The sequence below is a fragment of the Chelonoidis abingdonii genome, chromosome 4 (assembly GCF_003597395.2).
Source record: "Chelonoidis abingdonii isolate Lonesome George chromosome 4, CheloAbing_2.0, whole genome shotgun sequence".
Taxonomy (NCBI): Eukaryota; Metazoa; Chordata; order Testudines; family Testudinidae; genus Chelonoidis; species Chelonoidis abingdonii.
The window spans coordinates 31,831,292-31,850,545 of record NC_133772.1 but is presented as its reverse complement, the minus strand read 5'-3'; the positions used below and the strand labels follow the sequence as shown (position 1 = coordinate 31,850,545).

Here is a 19,254-nt window from a genome sequence, read left to right as displayed (position 1 = left end):
GCTGCTGGGGTGAAGATACTCCTTTTAGCCGTTCAACTCCATGAACTGGCTGGTGCTGGCAAGGTGCACTGATATGTTGCCTTGATGAATTAGCCCTCTGCCTCACGTACCCTATGCTCATCTGCAAACCCTGCTCCAGGAGAGAGGAAGAGGGTGCGGGGGCATATCGCAGCCCTGCCCAGAGCTGGATTTCCTCGTTGCTCTAATTCTAGCACATTGGTTGCTCACTTTCCCCTGTGCTAGTTACCTGGGCTCATGTCTCAGCCCCTCTCACCCCCAGCAATGCTGCCATGTCATGGCTTAGCTGGAGCTATGAATTGTGCCAGCAGGTGGAAGAGCTGCTTCTGCCAGGTAAAAGCTAGTGCCACAGTCTCCCTTCTATGCCGATCCAGGAAAAGGAATCTCCCTGCCACTCCTAGGTCCCTTCAGCCTGGTCCTGGACTCTGCTCAGCTCTGGCCCTTCCCCCAGTCTATGGCATCATCCAGCTGGTCCCTCCAGGTGCTGGGCCCTTGCTGGTCCATGCTCCAGGAAGCAGACCTTGCCTGGTTGGATTCATGACAATGCACACCACATGCTGGCAGTGCCTCGCCCTGTTTCATGATCCCATAGCAGCCTGCAAGTCTTGCCAGCTGGGTGGGGTGGGGATGACCCTTGGCCTGGGGCAATCCTCCAGCAGTGCTATATGGCCTGTGCAGCTGGACTGGTGCCAGCTCCTGCTCTCCCAGGGCACATTGGCTGAGTGGGTTTCTCTGGTGGCAGCTTTCAGGGTGGTACACTGGGCTGGAATAACCAGCTCAGGATCTGTGGAAGGAGACCTCTGCCTGGCCTCAGCACTTCTTCCCCCCCGCCCCTGATTCAAGTGACAGTGAGATACAGAAGACACCTGCTCCAGGCCCTTTATCTCGGGGGGCTGGCCCCTTAAATGAAGCAGGTCCAATGTCCCTGAAGACTAAACAGGTGCCACCTGCTCAGAACTATACCTACGGAGGCAAAGGGGAGCCCAGGGAGAGCTTGAAGAGAGCCTGGGGAAAGGCTCTACCCAGAGGAAAAAGGGCCTGCTAGGCCCCACAGGGCAGGAATAAGCTGTGAGGACCAGCATGATCCCTTCATCAAGGCAGGGCTGGAGAGAGCAATGGCATGGAGTTAAAGTAACCATAAGCCCTCAGAGAGGGCAGGTAATGACTGTCTTTGAGGAGGTGCAAAGTCTGAAACACTTAGTTAACAGGTTAGAGCTGAGGAATAAATAAAACCCCAGCAAAAGAGCTACATAGCATAAAATGTCTCCATGGTAGCCCTGAAGGGCTGGCAGGGTGCTGTCGTGGGGAGCAATGACCCCCCAAGTCACCTGCCCCTACCAGGGCAGACTGGCCCTCTGTACTCCTCTGCAGGGGCTGAACGCCACTAGTGTAAGGAATTGGCCCCCACAGCCCCCTGGATCTCACTATAAAGCTGAGCCATGACCTCATTCTGCTCTTTTATCCCAGTGCTTCCCACTCACCGCCCCTGCCCCCTCCTCTCTACCCAGCCCCAGTGTATGCAGAGACCCCTCCATACCTTACCTCCCTCCATATCCCTTCCCCTCTCCAGACCTGCTGAGTTGCTGCTCTGAGGATTCATAGCCCTGACAGTCTAGGGGCACTCCCTCACGGCACAGGGAGTGCTGAGCAAACACACCAGGGGAGCCAGGCTCTCCCCCCACAGGAAGGGAGAATCAAGGGGGGGTGTTCCCAGCCCAGGAGCAGCCTGCAGGCACATAGAAAAGACACCCCTGCTAGGAGGAGCTGAAGAACACAAAGGAAGAAAGATCCCTCCTCAGTAAGACCCAGCCTGACAGCTGCATGGGGAGACCCCAGCTGGGACAGCAGGAAGAGATCGAGCCCATTCACTGTCAGGCGGCAGGAGCTGGTGTTGCGCTTACAGTGAAATAGCCATTACAGCTGCTGGAGCGTGTGTGTGGCCCCAGTAGCCCTTAGCCAAGCTCAGACAGATACAGATCTTTCCATGTGCCACCCCATTCCTCCCATCTGTCACCAGCTTCTGTGCGCTCTAGTCAGGGTCTTGCCACAGCTCAGCCCTGGCTCTCTGTGCCAGGGTTGGGGAGGCAGATGAGCACAGCCAGTGGCTTTCCTGGCTCCTGTGCTCCACTGGAAACTCTGCTGCTCAGGTCAGTGGTTGCCCTGTTCCCTCTTGATGTAGCACATGGCCCTGGTAACTGGGCACACCCACATGCACTGTATGAGGAGGCATGGGCCAGGGCTGAAACCCAGCACTAGGTGCCTCAGTTTCCCCCTCCATGCAATAGGAAGTCTGGGCATTACCTGACCCCGCTTCCTGGGGTGGGGACAATTCATTCACCAACAACTGAAACGAGGTGCTCAGAGATCCTCTGGGGGTAGGGCAGGGGGAGAGGATACAGCCAGGCACAGCAATTCCAAAGCCAGAAACACCCTGGGGGAGGCGGGGGAGGAAGGAAACGACACTATTCTGTGCTGTGAGAATGAGGCGGGCAGGGCAGGCGCTGCTGCTACAGAAAGGAACAGGCCATCACCTCTGGGGCAGGGCTCTTTATTACAGCCACTGTACTCACAACACCCAGTAGCAGAGATGAACTGGGGGGCCAGTGGGCCTGCTACCCCGTGGGCACAGGGCTGGCCCCGTCTCCCTGCTGGCCCCCATTCCCGCCACTGAGATCCTGCTCCGGGCAGATCTAGGAGCAGTGAGTCAGCTCTTGCGAGGACTGCCGTTAACATCACTTCTGCTCATCTTGCCTCCAAAGGGTGTGCAAGTCAGCACAGGAGGGCCCCAGGGACTTGCGGGGGGAAGAGGGTAAAGTGAGGGAGATGGCAGAGTCACGCACTCTGGCTCTGTAACCCTTCCAGCACAGCACGAAGAATGGCCGCTGCTGCCACGGCCCCTGGGTCCGGTAGCTCCAGGCGGGCCGAGCTGATGTAACTGGCCCTGCCAGCACCTGCTTCCATGTTCTTGGTAGATTCAGCCGCAGCCTCTGCACTCTGCCAAGAGACCACGGGAGGGAGCAGGTCATGGGCGGGAGTGTCCCCAAGGGACACAGGGAATGCAACTGGGTTGGGCATGCAGCCAGGAGTTGGGGGAGAGGGGCTTCCCTCTACAACTCTCCCTATGCCCCTCCATCCTGTCCCCGGCCCGAGCTGTGCCAATGCCCTCAAATCCTGACCCACAGCTCCCCTGCTATCTCGGCCCCTCCAGAGCTCTGCTGACACCCATCACCCCCTGATTTTGCAAACCGCACCATAGGAATTTTCCTGCCCAGACATAGCCGGGGCCTGTGTTTTATATTTCCATCAAAGAGCCATCTATGAGCACAACACTCCCCAGATGAGCACAGCCCCACAGCTGGCTCAGTTCTTGCTAAAAGCCATTCACCTCCCTTCCTGCAGCTCTCTCAAGGTGCCCAAGCGCTAGCCTGCCCCAACTCTGCTCATAAGACCAACAGGGTCACAGCCCCACATTCAACTCCCCTCATGTGGCTTTGGAATCTGCTCACTGGCCCACTCAGCTTCAGGCTCCACCCCTTCACTAGCTCCTCCCTGTCTCACCAGAGGAGAGGGGCCTAGTGGGAAGTGAGCTCTCATACCTGGACTGCCTTGGCCAGCACTGGCAGCAGGTTGGCGCCAGGGGCCTGCAGGGCGCGCAGCTCCACAGCAGCAGCACAGAGTGAATCCAGCTGCCCAAGACACAAGTGGGAGGAGTGGTGAGGGCAGGGCCCCTGGGAGACGGGGCAAATGGTTGGGGTGGCGGTTACTGAGCTGAGGTTGCCCCGTGGATCCCTCTGAGGCTCACCGGAGGGCAGTGCCTGCCTGAGCCAGCAAGGGGCAGTGCCAGATAGGGAATACCCCTCTGTATCAGCACTGCATGGCTTCCCTTGCCCTCAGTGTTGCCTGTAGGTGGGAGCAGGCCCAGCACCAAGAGGGTCCCCAACGGCAGTAACAGGCATGAGCAGAGCGCACCATGTGCCCAGGGGGCAGGGCAGCTGCTTGTCACTCACCATGGTCCTGTCCCCGGGCGCAGCTCCCCCGTACCTGGCACAGAAAGCAAAGAGATCAGTAGCGAGCACAGAACAGTGCCATAGACCCGCCGCGGAGGGGTCATGGGCCGCTGGTAGGGGTGGGAATGCCCCATTGTCCTTCCCACTTAGGATCTCCCCTCCCCTGGCAGGGCCAGGCACAGCTGCAATTTCCCCCTGGCCCCGCGTGACTCTCCCACCCACCTTGTGGGCTCTACTCACCGCTGCATGGCTTCGATGCCAGCCTCCACGGCAGCAGCCCAGGCCGCGGGGTTGCTGCGGCTCTGCAGGGGCTGTGCAGCCGCCGTCAGGAACAGTCCGTACAGCTGCAAGGGAAATGCCAGGCTGCTCAGCAGCAGTGCTGCCCTGACGCAGAGTTGTGGGCACAGAGACAGCAGGGCTCCTACTCCCCCCCGGCGTGACGAAACACCATCCCTCTCACGGGGCGATGGGACACAGGATCCATATACCACCCCAACCTCCTCGCAGGCCTCATATCTTCCCACAAGGGCCATAACACGCCCCCCGCCAAGGGGGAGAGGGCAAGGATCAGCTCAGCAGGGACAAAACTACCCAAGTCCCCATCCGTGGCACTCACCGCCCCCGAGGACCCCCCCATCTTCTCCAGCAGCAGCCTGGCCAGGGTGGAGAGGAGCTGGGATGGCCGGGTAGGCAGGGGCGACGAGTTCAACCACTCCTGTATGGCTGGAGACACGACACCTCGGGTGAGAGGCGAAGGGGCTGAGGGTTGGCTCCCACCAACCGGCCTCACCCCAGGGAGAGCGAGGGCTTCGGGGGGCGGAGGGATCCTGAAATCCAAAGAACTCAGGGGAGCCAGCCTGGGACCCCTGCTCTATGGGAGTCTTGGGGGAGCCAGCCAGGGATCCTGTACCCCTGGGGTGGTGATGTGGAGGAGGGGAGCCCCATGGCCAGGGGATAATGGAGATGGTTCCTGGAAGTGACTTTAGCCTTGGTGAGCAGGCAGAATGCTATCAGTGGGTGCACCATAGGAAGCGCCAGGGTGACTACCCCTCCCCCAACGCAGGGTACCTGAGCCCCAGTCCCTGTGGCTGTGGGCACTGAGGGGTGGCCAGGAAGCGGATGGAGACTCCTCTATCAGAGGGGGCTGGTTTGGTCCTTCCTGGCCAGGACTGGATCAGAACCGTCCACTTTGGACTGAGATGCTTCCCGCCAGCTCCTCTGCCCTCCCACAGAGGGAAGGAGGCCACCCCCCAGAAGCCAGCAAGCTGGGATCCCTGTGCCTGTTGTGAGCCCCAGCCCGAGGGAGCTGCTATGGATTATGCAACAGTTGCTGGGCCCCAGCACTGACCCCTAGCAGCCCGGGCATGGGTGCTGCCACAATCACCGTCCCCCGCCGCGCGGTCCAGCTCATTGAGCTCCTCCTGCAGGCCCAGCAGAGTACTGCACACCCGCTCCAGAATCAGCCGCACCTGCGGGGAGGCTGGTGCTGAGGGAGAGAGGGGGCTGGTTAGATGGGGGAGAAGGTGTCTGGCTCGGCATGTGGGGCTGATCCTGTGACACTCACATCTGTGCCCTTGCACACACACTGCTTGGGCATTAGATCCTGTGACACACGCATGCCCATGCCTGTGTGTTCCACTCAGCCTCACCCCCATTTCAGCCCAGTGCCCTCTGTCCTGGCATCGCACAGCACACGACAGATGTGAGTCCAGGAGCGCAGACCCCCATTTCTCCCAGCCAGGCAGAAAGGAACCAATTGCACCCTGTCCTACAGATGGGGAAATTGAGGCACAGGGGAGAAGTAAATTGCTTAGGATCACAGAGTGTCAACTGCTCAGATGGGAACACCAGCCCCCCATGCTCTACCCACTAGACTGTACTCCCCAACCAGTGCTGGAATAGAACCCAGGAGTCCTGCCTCCAGCCCCCCACTCTACCCACTAGACCCAACCCAACCCAACCCCGCTCCCCCCGAGCTGAAGAGATAACTCAGGAGTCCTGATGGCCAGCCCTTCCTCAGTCCCATGCTCCCTCCCTGCAGCAGGAATACCAGGGCTGCTTGGTCTCTGTCTCCCCACCCATCTCAATGCCACACCCACTCCCTCTGCCCTCAGCAGGCAGGGTGATAGCAGGGCCTCAGCCAGCATCCCCAAAGTCCTGTCCAGTGATGGCCAGGAGCAGGGGCACCACACCGCACCTCCAGCTGGGACAGGCTCCTCCACCGTAGGTCCCTCCTCAGGTGCAGCCAGCACTCTGCTCCGGCCTGTCACAGGCACTCGAGCCAGGTTGGGCCAGGCCACAGCTGTAGTCTTAGCATCTAGGGGGAAGTAAGACGGTAGGGTCAGGCCCAGAATCCCAGCCCCTTGTAGGGCCTGGCTCCCAGATGGCAGGTTGGGAGGGCTGAGGGATTAGCGCAGGGTTAGCCAGGGAACACGGGGCCCTCTATACCTGTGGCTGATGCCCAGCCCCATGACATCCCACCACCAAAGGCACTGAGGCCAAGGGCCTGAGGAGCTGGGCATCAGCTACTCTGCACATGTGTGCCAGAAGGGGGCCCACTGCCACCAGCCTCTGGAACCCCACAGCATGGGGGAAAGATGGACCCTCAGCCCCTCACCCAGGGCCATCAACCCCCGTTTCATCCCCAGCCCTCATGCCAGGAGGGAAAGCCTCACCTCCCCCACAGCAAAGTCATTCAGCACCATGGGTACCTCCCCTGCCCCTATTTCCTGTATAACCCCCAGCTCAATGCTGGGGGAAATAAATGCTCCAGGGTCTCACCGATCAGTCCCACAAGCTCATCGTCTGCCAGCAGGAGGGTGAGGGAGACACCAGCCATTTCCAGCGCCGTCATGAAGGCACCAACCAGAGCTCGGGCGATGCGAACACCTCGGTCCTCTGCGGCGAGAGGGAGGGGAGACAGTGAGGAGTGGAACAGGAACCAGAGCTCAGGAGTGCAGGGGGGACACAGCAAGGGGGTTTCAGGGGTGATGGACCAGGGGTTGGAGAGGGGGAGGGAGGGAAGGAAGGAAGCAGTCCCCTCTCCCCCACCCTCAGCAGGATGGCAAAGCAGGGGACTGTGCAGGGAGATCAGGAGGTGGAGAATGGAAGCTGAAGGACCTCGTGGGATGATCCAAGCCCAGAAATCCAGAGCAGAGAAGTCCAGGGTGCAGTGCCGAGCGGCCCTAGCCACACAGCTGGGGAGCATTATACACACAACCCAGGCACAGCCTCTACCCATGGGGAGGAGGGGAGAGACCCCCTGCGTCCCCTCTCATCTGAGCCCCTCCCTCTGCACTGTCCTGTGCCTGTTCCCACCCCACCAGCTCTGGGCTGGGCCAGGCCAGGCACTCACCAAGGCAGCGTACGGCCGCACCGGCCACCACACCCAGCTCCAGGAAGGACAGGCCGCCCAGGTTGTTCAACACCAGCACCACGGAGGCCCCTGGAAGGCAGAGGAGAGTGGGTGTGAGCCCTGCCCTGCACAGGGGGAGGCAGGTCAGGGGAGGGGGTCACTCACCGGGCTCCAAGGCCACACGCGAGGCATTGGAAGGGCTGCTCATGTGATCGAGCATCGTCTTGACGATTTCGTCCGCCGGCACCATCTGCGGGGAAAGGAGGAGATGGGTGAGAGCAGGGCAGTGGCAGGCTCGAGGGCAGGCGAGGGGGGAGCCAACCTACCTTCATCCTGCGCACGCCTGCCTCACCATGAATCCCTGTGGAGACAACAGGGGTCACCAAGGCATCTGACTGCCCCCATCCCCTCTGCCAGTACCTGATCCCAAACCAGAGATGGGGCCTGGGCCATGGGCACCCACAACAGTGATCAGTGGGAGCCATGTGGCCCTGGCCCGTAATCCGCTCCAGGCAGCATGGCCGCCCGGACCGTACCCAGGACCCTAAACAGTGGATTCTTAGGCACCATTGACAATGAACATTTCAGGCCCATGGGCACTTGGGCCCTATAGGTGATGGGTACCTGGACCCCCTTTGGACCAAAGCACCCAGTCCCCACCCGCAGAGAGACAGCCACAGGCTGGAGGGAGACAAGGGCAGAGGGATGCAGCCAAACTCAGGACAGGTGCAAGGTGACAGACACACAGACAGACAAATGCAGAGGTAATTCCTCACCCAGGCCCAGCTCCAGCTCATCCTGAGCCAGCTGAAAGGTAGGCCCGGAGCCAGGGACACTGCAGGGGGACAGGCTCACGCCCAAGGTACCTGCATGGGGAGGGAATGAAAGAGTTAATTCCACCTTCGCCAGTGACAGTTACACGGAAGCTGCGCCAGAGGGATCTTTCCATGTTTTCAGGGAGAAAGACTCCAGGCTGTAATCAGCACTGAGCCCTCTAGGGAGAGGAAGGCCAAGATTACTTGGCAGGCCTGGGGCTGTGCTGGGGCAGGTGCCAGGTCCAGAAGAACATCTAGGCGTGGGGGCACCCATCTAGGTTGGGACCTGAGAGCAGGATCTCCTGGCTGAGACATCCCCGGGGGGAGCCCCCTATTGTTGTGGGGCCACATCCCTCCCAGATCCCCTCCTTCACCAACTGGCAGCTCCTGGGCACTATGACAGGAGGTGGTGCCAACCCCAGCCCGTGTCAAGAGTCCCTAAGCACTCACCCATGGCTCCTGCAGCAGCCGTCACCCTGCGAACAATTTCCTCCAGGCTTGCCCCTGCCTCCGACAGCGCCCCTGCCACCTGCCAGGAGAAAGGCTTTGTCAGTGCCAACTCAGGAGGCTGCTCCTCCCTGTAGCCAGCCCTGATCCCATGGTGCACGGCCACAGCCAGGGCTAAACCCCAACACAGAGCAAGGCATCTGATTACCATGTGTGCTGCTGTAGCACCCACAGGCCCCAACACTGGACCAGGCCCACTATGCTGGGCACCACACACACACAACAAAGAGATGGTCCTGTCCTTTGAGAGCTCCCAATCCATGGATGAGACAAAGTAGATGCAAACAGACAAGGTCTTGTGACTGTGGCACTGGGCTGGGATCCAGGACACCTGGGTTCAATATCTGCCTCTGCCACAGACTGCCTGTGAGAATCGCCCCAGGTCCCTTCTGCAAAAGGGGGATAATGACACTTCTTTGGCTTGTCTCGTGCATTTCCATCATGCATCCTTCAGGGCATGGAGTCTCCTTGTGTCTGGGGAGCACCTGGTACAACGAAGCCCTGATTTTCTGGCCCCTACTTGCTATGAGATACAAATAAGCCACTGCAGTAGTGATTGTCTAGGGACGGGTATTTCACCAAGCTAATCATCACAGAGAACCATTCCCCTTAACTTAACGCAACAAACTCACTGCAGACAGCTCTGTGCCTGGATTCAAACACTCCCTGGTGGGTGGGTGGAGCCTGCAACCCAAACATCACAGCTTCCTGCTGGCCCCAAAGCCTCCACTGAACCCTGACTAGATGCACAAGTGGAAGTGACCAGGCTGACTGTCCTGAGAGAGCAGAGATGGGGTCAGTTACAACCCCACCAGCTCCAGGGGAGCAGGGTCACATGCCTGTGTATCTGACTGATAACATGACTATCTTTTAACCCCAGGGTCTGAGGCTTCATCCTCACATGGCAGTGTCTCTGGCACTGCAACCGGAGCCCTGGATGTGGACAACTAAATCCCCTGGACAGGAACGGCTGATCAGCCCCCTTCAGTCTATCCAGGAGATTTGACCCCAGCAGGCAGAGCTAGATCCGAGGCTGCTGGGAAAGTAATTGAGGGCTGGTGGTTTTGACCTGCAGTGGGCCCTGCACAGTGAGTGGCGACTGGAGACTGATCTGCTCACAGTGTTATGAATGCTGTGCCGCACAGCCCCGGCACAGCTAGTTGGCACTGGGGAGCTGCCCCATCCCACTCGCCTTGTGTATGAGCACCGTACCACACAGCCCTCTTCTCCCTGCCTTCTTCTGCGTGGTGAAAGCGCTGTCATCACCCACCACCACCATCTGCACGTCGGCCCCCTCTGCCCGCGCCTGCTCCAGTGCCAGCCCGAAGTTTAGCCGGTCTCCAGTGTAGTTCTTCACGATCAGCAGGGTCCCGGCTGAGGGAGACAGAAGGAAGTGAGGTGCCCCAGTTACTCTCTGTCACTCTTAGGAGGAGGGACCCTCCCACCTGACACCGCGCTGCCATACCTGAGCCAGCCTGCGTCACTGCCCGGATCGCTGCCAGTATGCTTCCTACTGCGGGAGAGGTGAAGACTGCACCAGCTACCACTCCGGTGAGCATCCCCTTCCCGATGTACCCTGGGCAGGGGGACAGAGAGTGTGTCCAGATAGGGGCCTCAGCGGGAGAGCCTCACTTCCAGCATGCACTGCTTCCACTCTGACCTCCCTGTTCCTGTCATGTCTTCAGCAATGGGCTCCTCCAGTAGTGCCAACCCCGGCACACTCCTGTGTAGCAGGGCCCTGCCATCCACAGCCAAAGGCCTGCAGTTGTACCTCCACTCTGCATTAGTGACTCACCATGCTGGACAATAAGATTGTTTCCTGGGCCCTAGGCTGGTAACCCAGCCTCAGGCTCCCCTGCTCCCCAACCACACCTCCAGCCTGGCCCAGTTCCCTGCTCCTGGCACCGTATACCTGCATGTGCGGGCTCGTGTCCTGACCCTCCTCCAGACAGCAGCGCCACCCGTCCCCGAATGTTCTCCAGGTCAGATCGCAGTGCTACCCTGTGCCCTTGCAGGAGCTGGATGTCCGGGTTACAGGCCACCAGCCCAGCCAGAGCATCGTCCGCAGAGCCTGGCACTGAGTTCACCAGCTTCTTGGAGACCTGGGAGGCAGAGAGAGAAGGAAGTCATGCATCTCCTGACTGCACTGCCAGTGGGAAGGGGCTGGCGTGGAAGGGTGTTACCTGGGTAGTTAGGGGTAGATGAGTCACTGGAAAAAGATGTGCTTTGAATACACAATTGCAGGGGCTCAAACAACATTGCTCTGTTGGGAGGACTGGCTGGCTGGTAGGGGAGGAAGAAATGGATCATGGGACCTTTCCTCTCAAGGGGGTGCTGGCTCCCATCCAACCCAGAGCAGTGGGACTGGCTGGCTCAGGGGGCTGAGGAATGGGATATGGTGCCTTTCCCCTGCAGGACACTGGGAGTTCCTTGTTACAGGGGAAGTACAGCCATGGTTCCTCATAAGTCCCTATTACCACACCATCCCTATCTCCACACCCCCAGCCCTTATTGCTCTATGCTGACACTCCCGTCCTCGCACAACCCTGGGCCTCTCCAATAGATCCCAGCCCTGCACTGCATGGGGACTGGCCCCCGCCTGACCAGCCTCTGCTCATACAGCCCCACTGTGCCATGTGTCTGGGACACGGCTGTGCTGTTGCCAGCCAGAGACCAAACTCTGAGGTCTTTGTGAAGCGCTTACTCAGGCGAATCTCTGAGTTCCTCCCAGAGGCCTCAGGAACAGGATCTGGGACCGGAAACCAGTCAAATACAGCCAGCACAACAACTACTCTGGATTCCCAATCACAGCAGGATACCAGGACTCCTCTAGCTGCTGGAGGGGCACGTGACCAAGTCAGCCCATGCAGGACAGAAGGTTTACACCTCCATTGCAGTGTGAATGCCCCCCTCCCAGCGATAGCCCCTCCCAGCCACCCCTGCCTCCTTTGAGGCTGGGACTCACCTGCATGGGGGCAAGATTGAGGCACCCCTGTGGGCACAGCGAATCCCAGCAAGGAAAAGGGACCCGATTCCTCCTAGCAGAGCTGCCCTCACCTGGGGCAAGAGATTGGGGGGCAGATAGGAGACGTAGCTCTGGGGGTGAATCCAGGGGAATTTTTGTCTCACTCCGGCCGGACAGGGAGGGAGCGGGATACTGAACAGGACAGCAAAACAGCCCTGTGGGACTGAGAACAGCCTGAATCCTGCCTCGGGGCCACGGACTTCAACCTAAGTCCAAACTCTGCCTGGCGCCAGGAAGGGGAGGTTGCGGAGAGGTGATCCCAGGGATACGCCCACCTGGCGCTGCTCAGTGCTCCACTGAGACGGGCGTCCCCTCTACTGCCTGCCATGCCCCTAACCCAAAAGCCAAGCCTGGCCCTCGGTGTAAAACCGCAACCCCGCTCGCTGGGCCGGCAGAGACTCAGGGAGAGGCGGCAGGAGGGGAACGCGAGGGGCCATGGTGGTGGGGAAACTGAGGCAGGCGGCCATGGGGCCGACAGAGCGGGCACGGCCCTTTCCACCAGGGGCATCGCGGTGCAAAGCAGCGGAGATGGCAGGCACGGTGCTCCCAGCACGGGCGTGGCGCGCGGGAGCCGCCCACAGCGGGTGTCACGCAGATGTGGGGCAGCGCGAGAGGCACGGTGCCGGGAAGAGGGGCAGAGTAACGGGCGGCGGGAGCACGGTGCCATCCACAAAGGGGGGAGCGAGGGGTGTCTCTGCACCGCGTCCCTCCCCCTCGCCGACTCTTTTGTTCGTAGCGGGTCCTCCAGGCGACCCAGAGCGTCACCTTCATCCGGGGCCCCCTCGGCCCGCGCGCGCCTCCCGTTTCCCGTGTGCGCACGCGCGGGTCCTCCCGGCGGCCGTCCCGTGGTGCCCCGCGCTCTGGCGGCGGCGCTCTGGCGGCGGCATCTCGCTGGTGCGGGAGGCGGCGGTGAGGGCTGCGCGGGCCTCGCTCTCTGTGTCTTTTCGGCCGCCCCTCCCCCGCCATGTCCTACAACTACGTGGTGACGGCCCAGAAGCCAACGGCCGTGAACGGCTGCGTCACCGGTACCGGCCGCGCGGGGGGGTGAGGGGCCGGGGGGGGTAGGTGTTGGCTGGGGCTGGGGCTGAGGCGAGGGCCCGGGGGGGGCGTGTCAGGCCCCGCAGCCCGAGGGGTGACAGCTGGGCCTTGGCCCCTGCTCGTGGGGAGCGGGTCTTAGTGCGGCTATTGCCTGTGGGGCGGGGAGCTGGGGCGCCGCGTGGGGGTGAGGGTGCGGGGGGCTGGTGGGTCGGTGGCGAGCAGAGTGACGGGCTGGCGAGTGGGGAGGCAGTGGGAGGATGGGGGGCAGTCAGTGTGTGTGGGGGGCGAGTGAACAGGGGTCCCGTTCTGGGCTTCCCGGGGGTGGAGAGCAATCAGGGTGCTAGGGGAGCAAGTGGGTGAGTGGGGACAAGTGGAGTTAAGGGGGTGAGCAGGGCGCTGAGGGAATAAGCGGGGTGTTTGAGGTGTAGTGTGAGCCCCTCTGGGGAGACGGAGCTGCTGGCTCGCTCCCTTGGTTTGCAGCCTTGTGATGCTTTATCTCACAGGGCACTTCACTTCCTCGGAGGACCTGAACCTGCTGATAGCGAAGAACACCCGCCTTGAGATCTATGTGGTCACGGCAGAGGGGCTGCGGCCTGTCAAGGAGGTGGGCATGTATGGCAAGATCGCAGTCATGGAGCTTTTCCACCCAAAGGTGAGTGTGGTGCCTGGTGGTGGGTGGGGTATGGTGCCGACTGGGGTGCTGAAGGGATGAGATTGTGGAATGAGGAGTGAAATTCATTCTGATTCAGTGCCAGGAGTTTGGATGGGTTTCCTTTGTATGGAGTTTTCCTGAAAGCATGTTCCCTCTTCCTAGGGTGAGAGTAAGGACCTGCTGTTCATCCTGACAGCCAAATATAATGCCTGTATCCTTGAGTACAAGCAAAGTGGTGAGAGCATTGATATCATCACCCGAGCCCATGGCAATGTGCAGGTAAGTTGGGTGGGCAGTGCAGAAAAGGCTGGTGGGTTCCCTTTGTGAATGCTGGTTTTATTTTGCTGTTGACATAGACAAACTATAATTACAAGTTTCTGCCTTGTGGAGCTTGCAACTCAAGGTCCTGATTCTGCAACTGACTCTGTGTCTGTGCCTGGTCTCTTACACTAGTGTTCAGACAAAACCCTCCTCACCAGTTTTCAAGCCAAAGCACCTTTCATCTGTTTTCAAATCTTGAAGTATAATTGGCAGCTGTGATGCAATGGATTGAGCACAAGTCTGGATGTTAGGAGATTTGATCTGCCAGTAAGTTGCTGAGTGTGTCCTTGGCCAAGATGCTTTTGTGTGCCACAGTTTTGCTACCTGTAACGTGCTAAGAGATCTACAGATAATACCTAGGTCTCAGATAGTTTTTTTTAATCTGCAGATCTCAAAGTGCTTTATAAAAGAGGTAAGCATCATTATTGTCATTTTACTGATGGGGAGACTGAGGCACGGGTTGGTGACATGTCTGAGCCATCCAGGCAGACATAGGATTAAAACACAGGTCTTGTGTAGGGGTCGGCAACCTTTTGGAAGTGATGTGCCGAGTCTTCATTTATTCACTCTAATTTAAGGTTTTGCGTGAAAGTAATACATTTTAATGTTTTTTAGAAGGTCTCTTTATAAGTCTATATATTATATAACTAAATTAGTGTTGTATTGTAAAATAAACAAGGCTTTCAAAATTTTTAAGAAGCTTCATTTAAAATTAAATTAAAATGTTGATCTTATGCCACCAACCCGCTGTGGTCGGGGGTTCTGTTTGCCTAGGCCGGCAGCAGGCTGAGCAGGGCCTGCAGCCTGGACCCCAGCTGGCAAGGGTCTGGCAGCCAGAACCCCAGATTGGCAGCAGGCTGTGCAAGGCCAGCGGCCAGGACTCCAGACCAGCAGTGGGCTGAGCGGCTCAGCCCACTGCCACTCAGCGGTTCTATCCATCGTATCTTGCCAGCTGGGATCCCGGCTGCTGTACCCGCTCAGCCCGCTGTCAGTCTGGGGTCCCGGCCCTGCCCACATACAGTGGGTACCTACCTTCTCCCTGGTTCTGGCCATTCTCTTCCTCTCTCTGCACTGAGGTGAGGGTGGGAGTGCACTGAGCACAGGGCTGAGGGTTAAGGATCTGGCCAGGAGCTAGAATGAGGGAGGGGGCTCAGGGTTGGGGCAGGAGGTTTGGGTGTTGGGCACTTACCTGGGCAGCTCCCATTTGATGCGAGGGGTGCAGGTGGGAATGTGTGTGTGGTGGGGAGGTGCAGGAGCCCATTTGGTGCAAGGGGTGGGGATGTGGCAGATGGATGAGGTGTGGGGGTCTGGTATGTGGGGGCGGGGTGCCAGAGTCAGGGCTAGGGTTTTGTGGGGGAGTGTGAAGGAGTCAAGCAGAGGGCTGGGTGTGTATGAAGGAGGTATAGGGCTCAGGGCTGGAGGGTATGTAGAGGTGTGGGGCTCAGGGCAGAGGGCTGGGTGTGTGTGAGCAGGGGGGTCAGGGCTCAGGGCAGAGGGCTGGGTAATTGCCCCCTTAAGAACTCCCAACCTCCCCCCCTGCTCCTTGTCCCCTGACTACCCCCTCCTGGAATTCCTGCCCCTAACTGCTCCCCAGGACCCCAACCCCTATCTAAGCTTCCCTTCTCCTTGTCCCCTGACTGCCCCGATCCTTATCCACACCTCTGCCCCCAGACAGACCCCCAGGACTCCCATGCCTATCTAACTTGCTTCCCCGCGCCCCTGACGAACCCAGAAATCCTGACCCATCCAACTCCCCCGTCCTTGTCCCCTGCTACCCCTCCAGAGAATCTCACCCTAACTGTGTCCCTCAGACCTTCCTTCCTTCTGGCCCTGACTGCCCTGAACCCTATCCACCCCCCCCCTGGACAGATCCGGGACTTCCATGCCCCATCCAACCCCCACTGCTCCCTGACTGTCCCTTCCAGAGACCCCCCCGCCACTGACCACCCCACTTGGGATCTCACCTCCTTCCAACCCACTCTGTCCTCTGACTGCCTCCACCCCTTATCCAACCCCTCCAGCTCTGGCCCCCTTACCATGAGGCTCCAAGCAGAGCCAGACACACTGCCCCGTGGGATTGTGCAGCCCTGCCTCTCAGAGCGCTCTGGCAGGGCTCCGATTGAGCAGGGAGCGTGTCTGCCTCCCTGTGGAGCCAAACACTGCCCCGCGGGAGCATGAAACCCCGGCCCCCGAAGCGTTGCGTGCGCGGTGGCAGGGCTCCAGGGGAGAGGAGGATGTGGGGGAGGGGCTGGCAGCTTGCTGCTGTTGGCCGGACGCTCCGGCCTGGGAGCGCGGACCCTGAGGCTTGCCACACCGGGAGAGTGGGGCCATTTGCCCACCCTGTGTACATGCCTATGCTTCTGCTCCCTGCCCCTGCAGGGGGAGCGGAGGGCAGAGGAGAGCACGCTGGGCTAGGCAGGATTTTTAATGGCACGCTGGAGTCCTGGCAGGCAGCAGCGTGCCATTAAAAATCAGCTCGCGTGCTGTCTTTGTCACGCATGCCATAGGTTACTGACCTCTGGTCTTGTGTGTGCCTGTTCAGTGCTCTATCTACTAAGCCATGTTGCCTCCCTAGAAAAGAGACTGTGAAGTGTTTGTGCTACAGGAACCTAAGAGTCTAGTTATTGAGGCTGGCTGTTTATCTTTGGAGGAAGTCATGGCTCATTGGTGGAAAGGACATCCACTTTGGACATGGAATACCCAAGTCACCTTTTGCTTGCTGGATAATATGCTAAAGCCTATTAAATAGATTGCAGGAAATCCATTCTCAGCTGTGGGATGTTGACCTTGTCTCTTGATCTCACTGAGAGTTCTCTTGCTTCTTTGTTTGGGTCTCTTTCTGATAGTAGTCTCTTCTCTCCCAGGATCGCATTGGTCGGCCCTCAGAAACGGGTATAATTGGCATCATTGACCCAGAGTGTCGGATGATTGGATTGCGGCTCTATGATGGCCTCTTCAAGGTCATTCCTCTGGACAGGGACAACAAAGAGTTAAAGGCCTTTAACATCCGCCTGGAGGAGCTGCAGGTCATCGATGTCAAGTTCCTCTATGGCTGCCAGGCTCCTACCATCTGCTTTGTTTACCAGGTACCCTGGATGACTTCCTTGAGTTGTCCCTGAATGGAGGGTATTGGAAATTGTTGGGCAGTGCTGGTCTGAGTTGGAGCCCCTGAATGTCCTTGTAATTGTCCAAGTCATTTATGCTGTCCTGGAACCTGTGCTAAGCAGCATTGTAGTCTAGTGGTTAGAGCAAGAGGCTGGGAGTCAGGACTTGACTAACTGTGTGACCTAGGGAACGCCACCTCACCTCTCTCTGCCTCGCTTTCTCTGTCTGTGCTACATGGGTATTAGCACTCCATGGGAGGTCAAGTCTTCCCTCTTTAGGAGCATTGAGATTCTTGGATGACTGGTGCTTCAGATATGACTTTTCCTCATTAAATGGTTAACAGAAATGTCTCTCAGCATGCATTGGGTAGGTTGAGAGCAGCTCAGGTTGGGTTTACAGGCTCTGGCTATTTCTTTATAGAAGGTGATGTTGGGCCCTGATCTGCCTCCTTCTCAGTTGTTGCAAGGAGTCAGTAAATCCTGTTCAGCTATAAGTTAGGGCTACTTTTCATTTCTGTAGGGGCCTCAAGCCTGTCTTACTGTTGGGATAGTCTCCCAAAGGGAACGTTTCTGAGCACTGTTAAATCTCCACTTACACATCTCTAAACAAACCAACTCCTGTGGGCTGGCTGAATGAGAAAATTGGTGAGAGGGCATGGAGCCCTCTGTCTTTACATTGCCAGTGCAAATCTAGCCCAGGCAGATAGATACTGACTGAAAGTCATTGCTGTCTGATGGCTTCTTGGTGCCTGGGCGAAATGAGTTTGGTAGCTTCAGTTTAGTTCTTAATGGCTAGATCACATAAAAGTCATGAGCACAAGTAGTAATAATAATAATAATAATCTAGCTTTTCTAATGTGCATTTGATCAGTAGATCTGCACACTTTACAAAGGAGGTCACTAACATTATCCCCATTTTACAGGGGGCAAACCTGAGACACATAGGAGAGACATGACAGAGATGCTCTGTCTGTGTCAGAACTGTGAATGGAACCCATGTCTCCTGACTCCCAGTCCAGTGGGCTGTCTGCTAGGCCACAGTGTGCTAATTGTTGGCAGTCTGAGCAGAGAGGCCAAAGTCTGAGCAGAGAGGCTAAGGGAGCCTGAGCTTCCTCCTCATCTTTAGCGATGACCTCTTCAGGGCATGTCCATGTAACCACAGTGATTTTGAACCCTTCCGTCATGACATTTGCCTGAAATACTTTTATTATGTCTGTGCTCCATAAAACTTACACATGCTACAGCAATGGGATTTGTGTAAGCATTGCACCCAGTTTGGGATGTTTGTGGCTTCCTTAAAGCCAATAAGTATAAATAATGGCCTTTACACAACACTCTCTAAAGCGCAAATTACCCCTGTGAGATTAGGAAAGCATTACCCCTATTGTGCTGATGGGGAAGCTGAGGCAGAGAGTGGCAGTGACTTGACCAAGCTCATAGAGTCCATGTCAGAGCCTGGGTAAGAAGTCAGGAATTCCAGGTTTGTACTCACAACATGCCACTTTCTCCCAAAGCAGCAGAGACAAGGGGACTTTGGTCTTTCATTTAGACAGTAGCAAAACAGGGCTTTGTTTCCACAGACCTAGGGGTTGTAAACATTTCTGATTGAGTGACGCTATGAATGCCCTGATTATAATAAACAAACAGCCCTGGTATAAGAAGGGAGGGTTGGTTTGATTTGTGTCTGCCAAAAAACACTTAATGCAGCACAGTAAATTTTGCCCTTGCAGCAGAGTGAGATGAGCATTCTGTCTGACTCATTAATTCAGGTTTGGTTCCTGGTTTGGTTCCTGTCTCTCTGCATTGTGTGCATGTAGGTGGGGAGAGGTTTCCAAGTTTATTTTTCGTGTCTAATTCTCTCTAAACTTATTTATCCTAATGAGAGAATTTGGACTGAACAGAATTGCAGTGCATGTTCTTAAATGTTGGTGGGTGTCCTTTTTCTTTTTTTTAATGCCAAAGGCAGATACCACAAATATGAATAAAATTACATAAGAAAGACTGTTAAGAAAACATCCCAGTTGAAAGGACATGCCAGAGTTAAAATGCATTTTTACTCTGAAAAAGTATTGTTAAAACAGCGGCTTTACAATCAGATCTGTTCCCCATTTGTATTTCTTGTAATTGCTTCTTGCTTTACTGATAAACTTAAGTTTTTACTGCTCTTTACTCTGGTTGACACTGGTTTGCCAGCACAGTCAGAAGAGAATCCAGCTCACACGACTTGAGTTAGAGCATTGCCAACCGAGTGATTTAAGTTCCTGCTGCATAATCTTTGTTGAAATGTGAGCCAGAAAGAACCCAGCTTAACTTTGACTTTGCAGAGCAGGCAGTTTGTAAATATCTTTTCCTTAGAAACTGTTGATTGGATCTGAAAATTGCCAGGACAGAGTACACAGAGAGCCTAACAGT

The 19,254-nt window shown here is 57.3% G+C and overlaps 2 protein-coding genes across 3 annotated transcripts in view; one reads left to right on the top strand and one right to left on the bottom strand.

Moving 5' to 3' along the window:
* Window positions 1–2,550: 2,550 nt before the first annotated feature.
* Window positions 2,551–12,541, bottom strand: TKFC (triokinase and FMN cyclase). Of its 2 annotated transcripts, XM_032776399.1 has the most exons (18): window positions 12,493–12,541; window positions 11,668–11,759; window positions 10,615–10,804; window positions 10,168–10,278; window positions 9,895–10,076; window positions 8,646–8,724; window positions 8,157–8,246; window positions 7,707–7,741; window positions 7,546–7,630; window positions 7,381–7,470; window positions 6,807–6,923; window positions 6,223–6,342; window positions 5,374–5,511; window positions 4,642–4,748; window positions 4,266–4,369; window positions 4,026–4,059; window positions 3,615–3,704; window positions 2,551–3,012 (listed from the first exon to the last, which is right to left on the bottom strand). In XM_032776399.1, the coding sequence occupies exons 2-18, from the start codon at window positions 11,671–11,673 to the stop codon at window positions 2,851–2,853; spliced, it is 1,740 nt and encodes a 579-aa protein (XP_032632290.1). In that variant the 5' UTR covers window positions 11,674–11,759; window positions 12,493–12,541; the 3' UTR covers window positions 2,551–2,850. The 2 variants fall into 2 exon arrangements, with proteins under 2 accessions (XP_032632290.1, XP_032632291.1); XM_032776400.2 differs by lacking the exon at window positions 12,493–12,541 and having other exon boundaries at window positions 5,374–5,508; window positions 11,668–11,750.
* Window positions 12,541–19,254, top strand: part of DDB1 (damage specific DNA binding protein 1) — a 23,081-nt gene continuing 16,367 nt past the window's right edge. Inside the window, exons 1-4 of the mRNA XM_032776415.2 lie at window positions 12,541–12,752; window positions 13,269–13,417; window positions 13,580–13,696; window positions 16,603–16,824. Of these exons, the coding sequence (XP_032632306.1) occupies window positions 12,692–12,752; window positions 13,269–13,417; window positions 13,580–13,696; window positions 16,603–16,824 (549 nt within the window). The 5' untranslated portion in view covers window positions 12,541–12,691. The remainder of the gene's footprint in view (window positions 12,753–13,268; window positions 13,418–13,579; window positions 13,697–16,602; window positions 16,825–19,254) is intronic.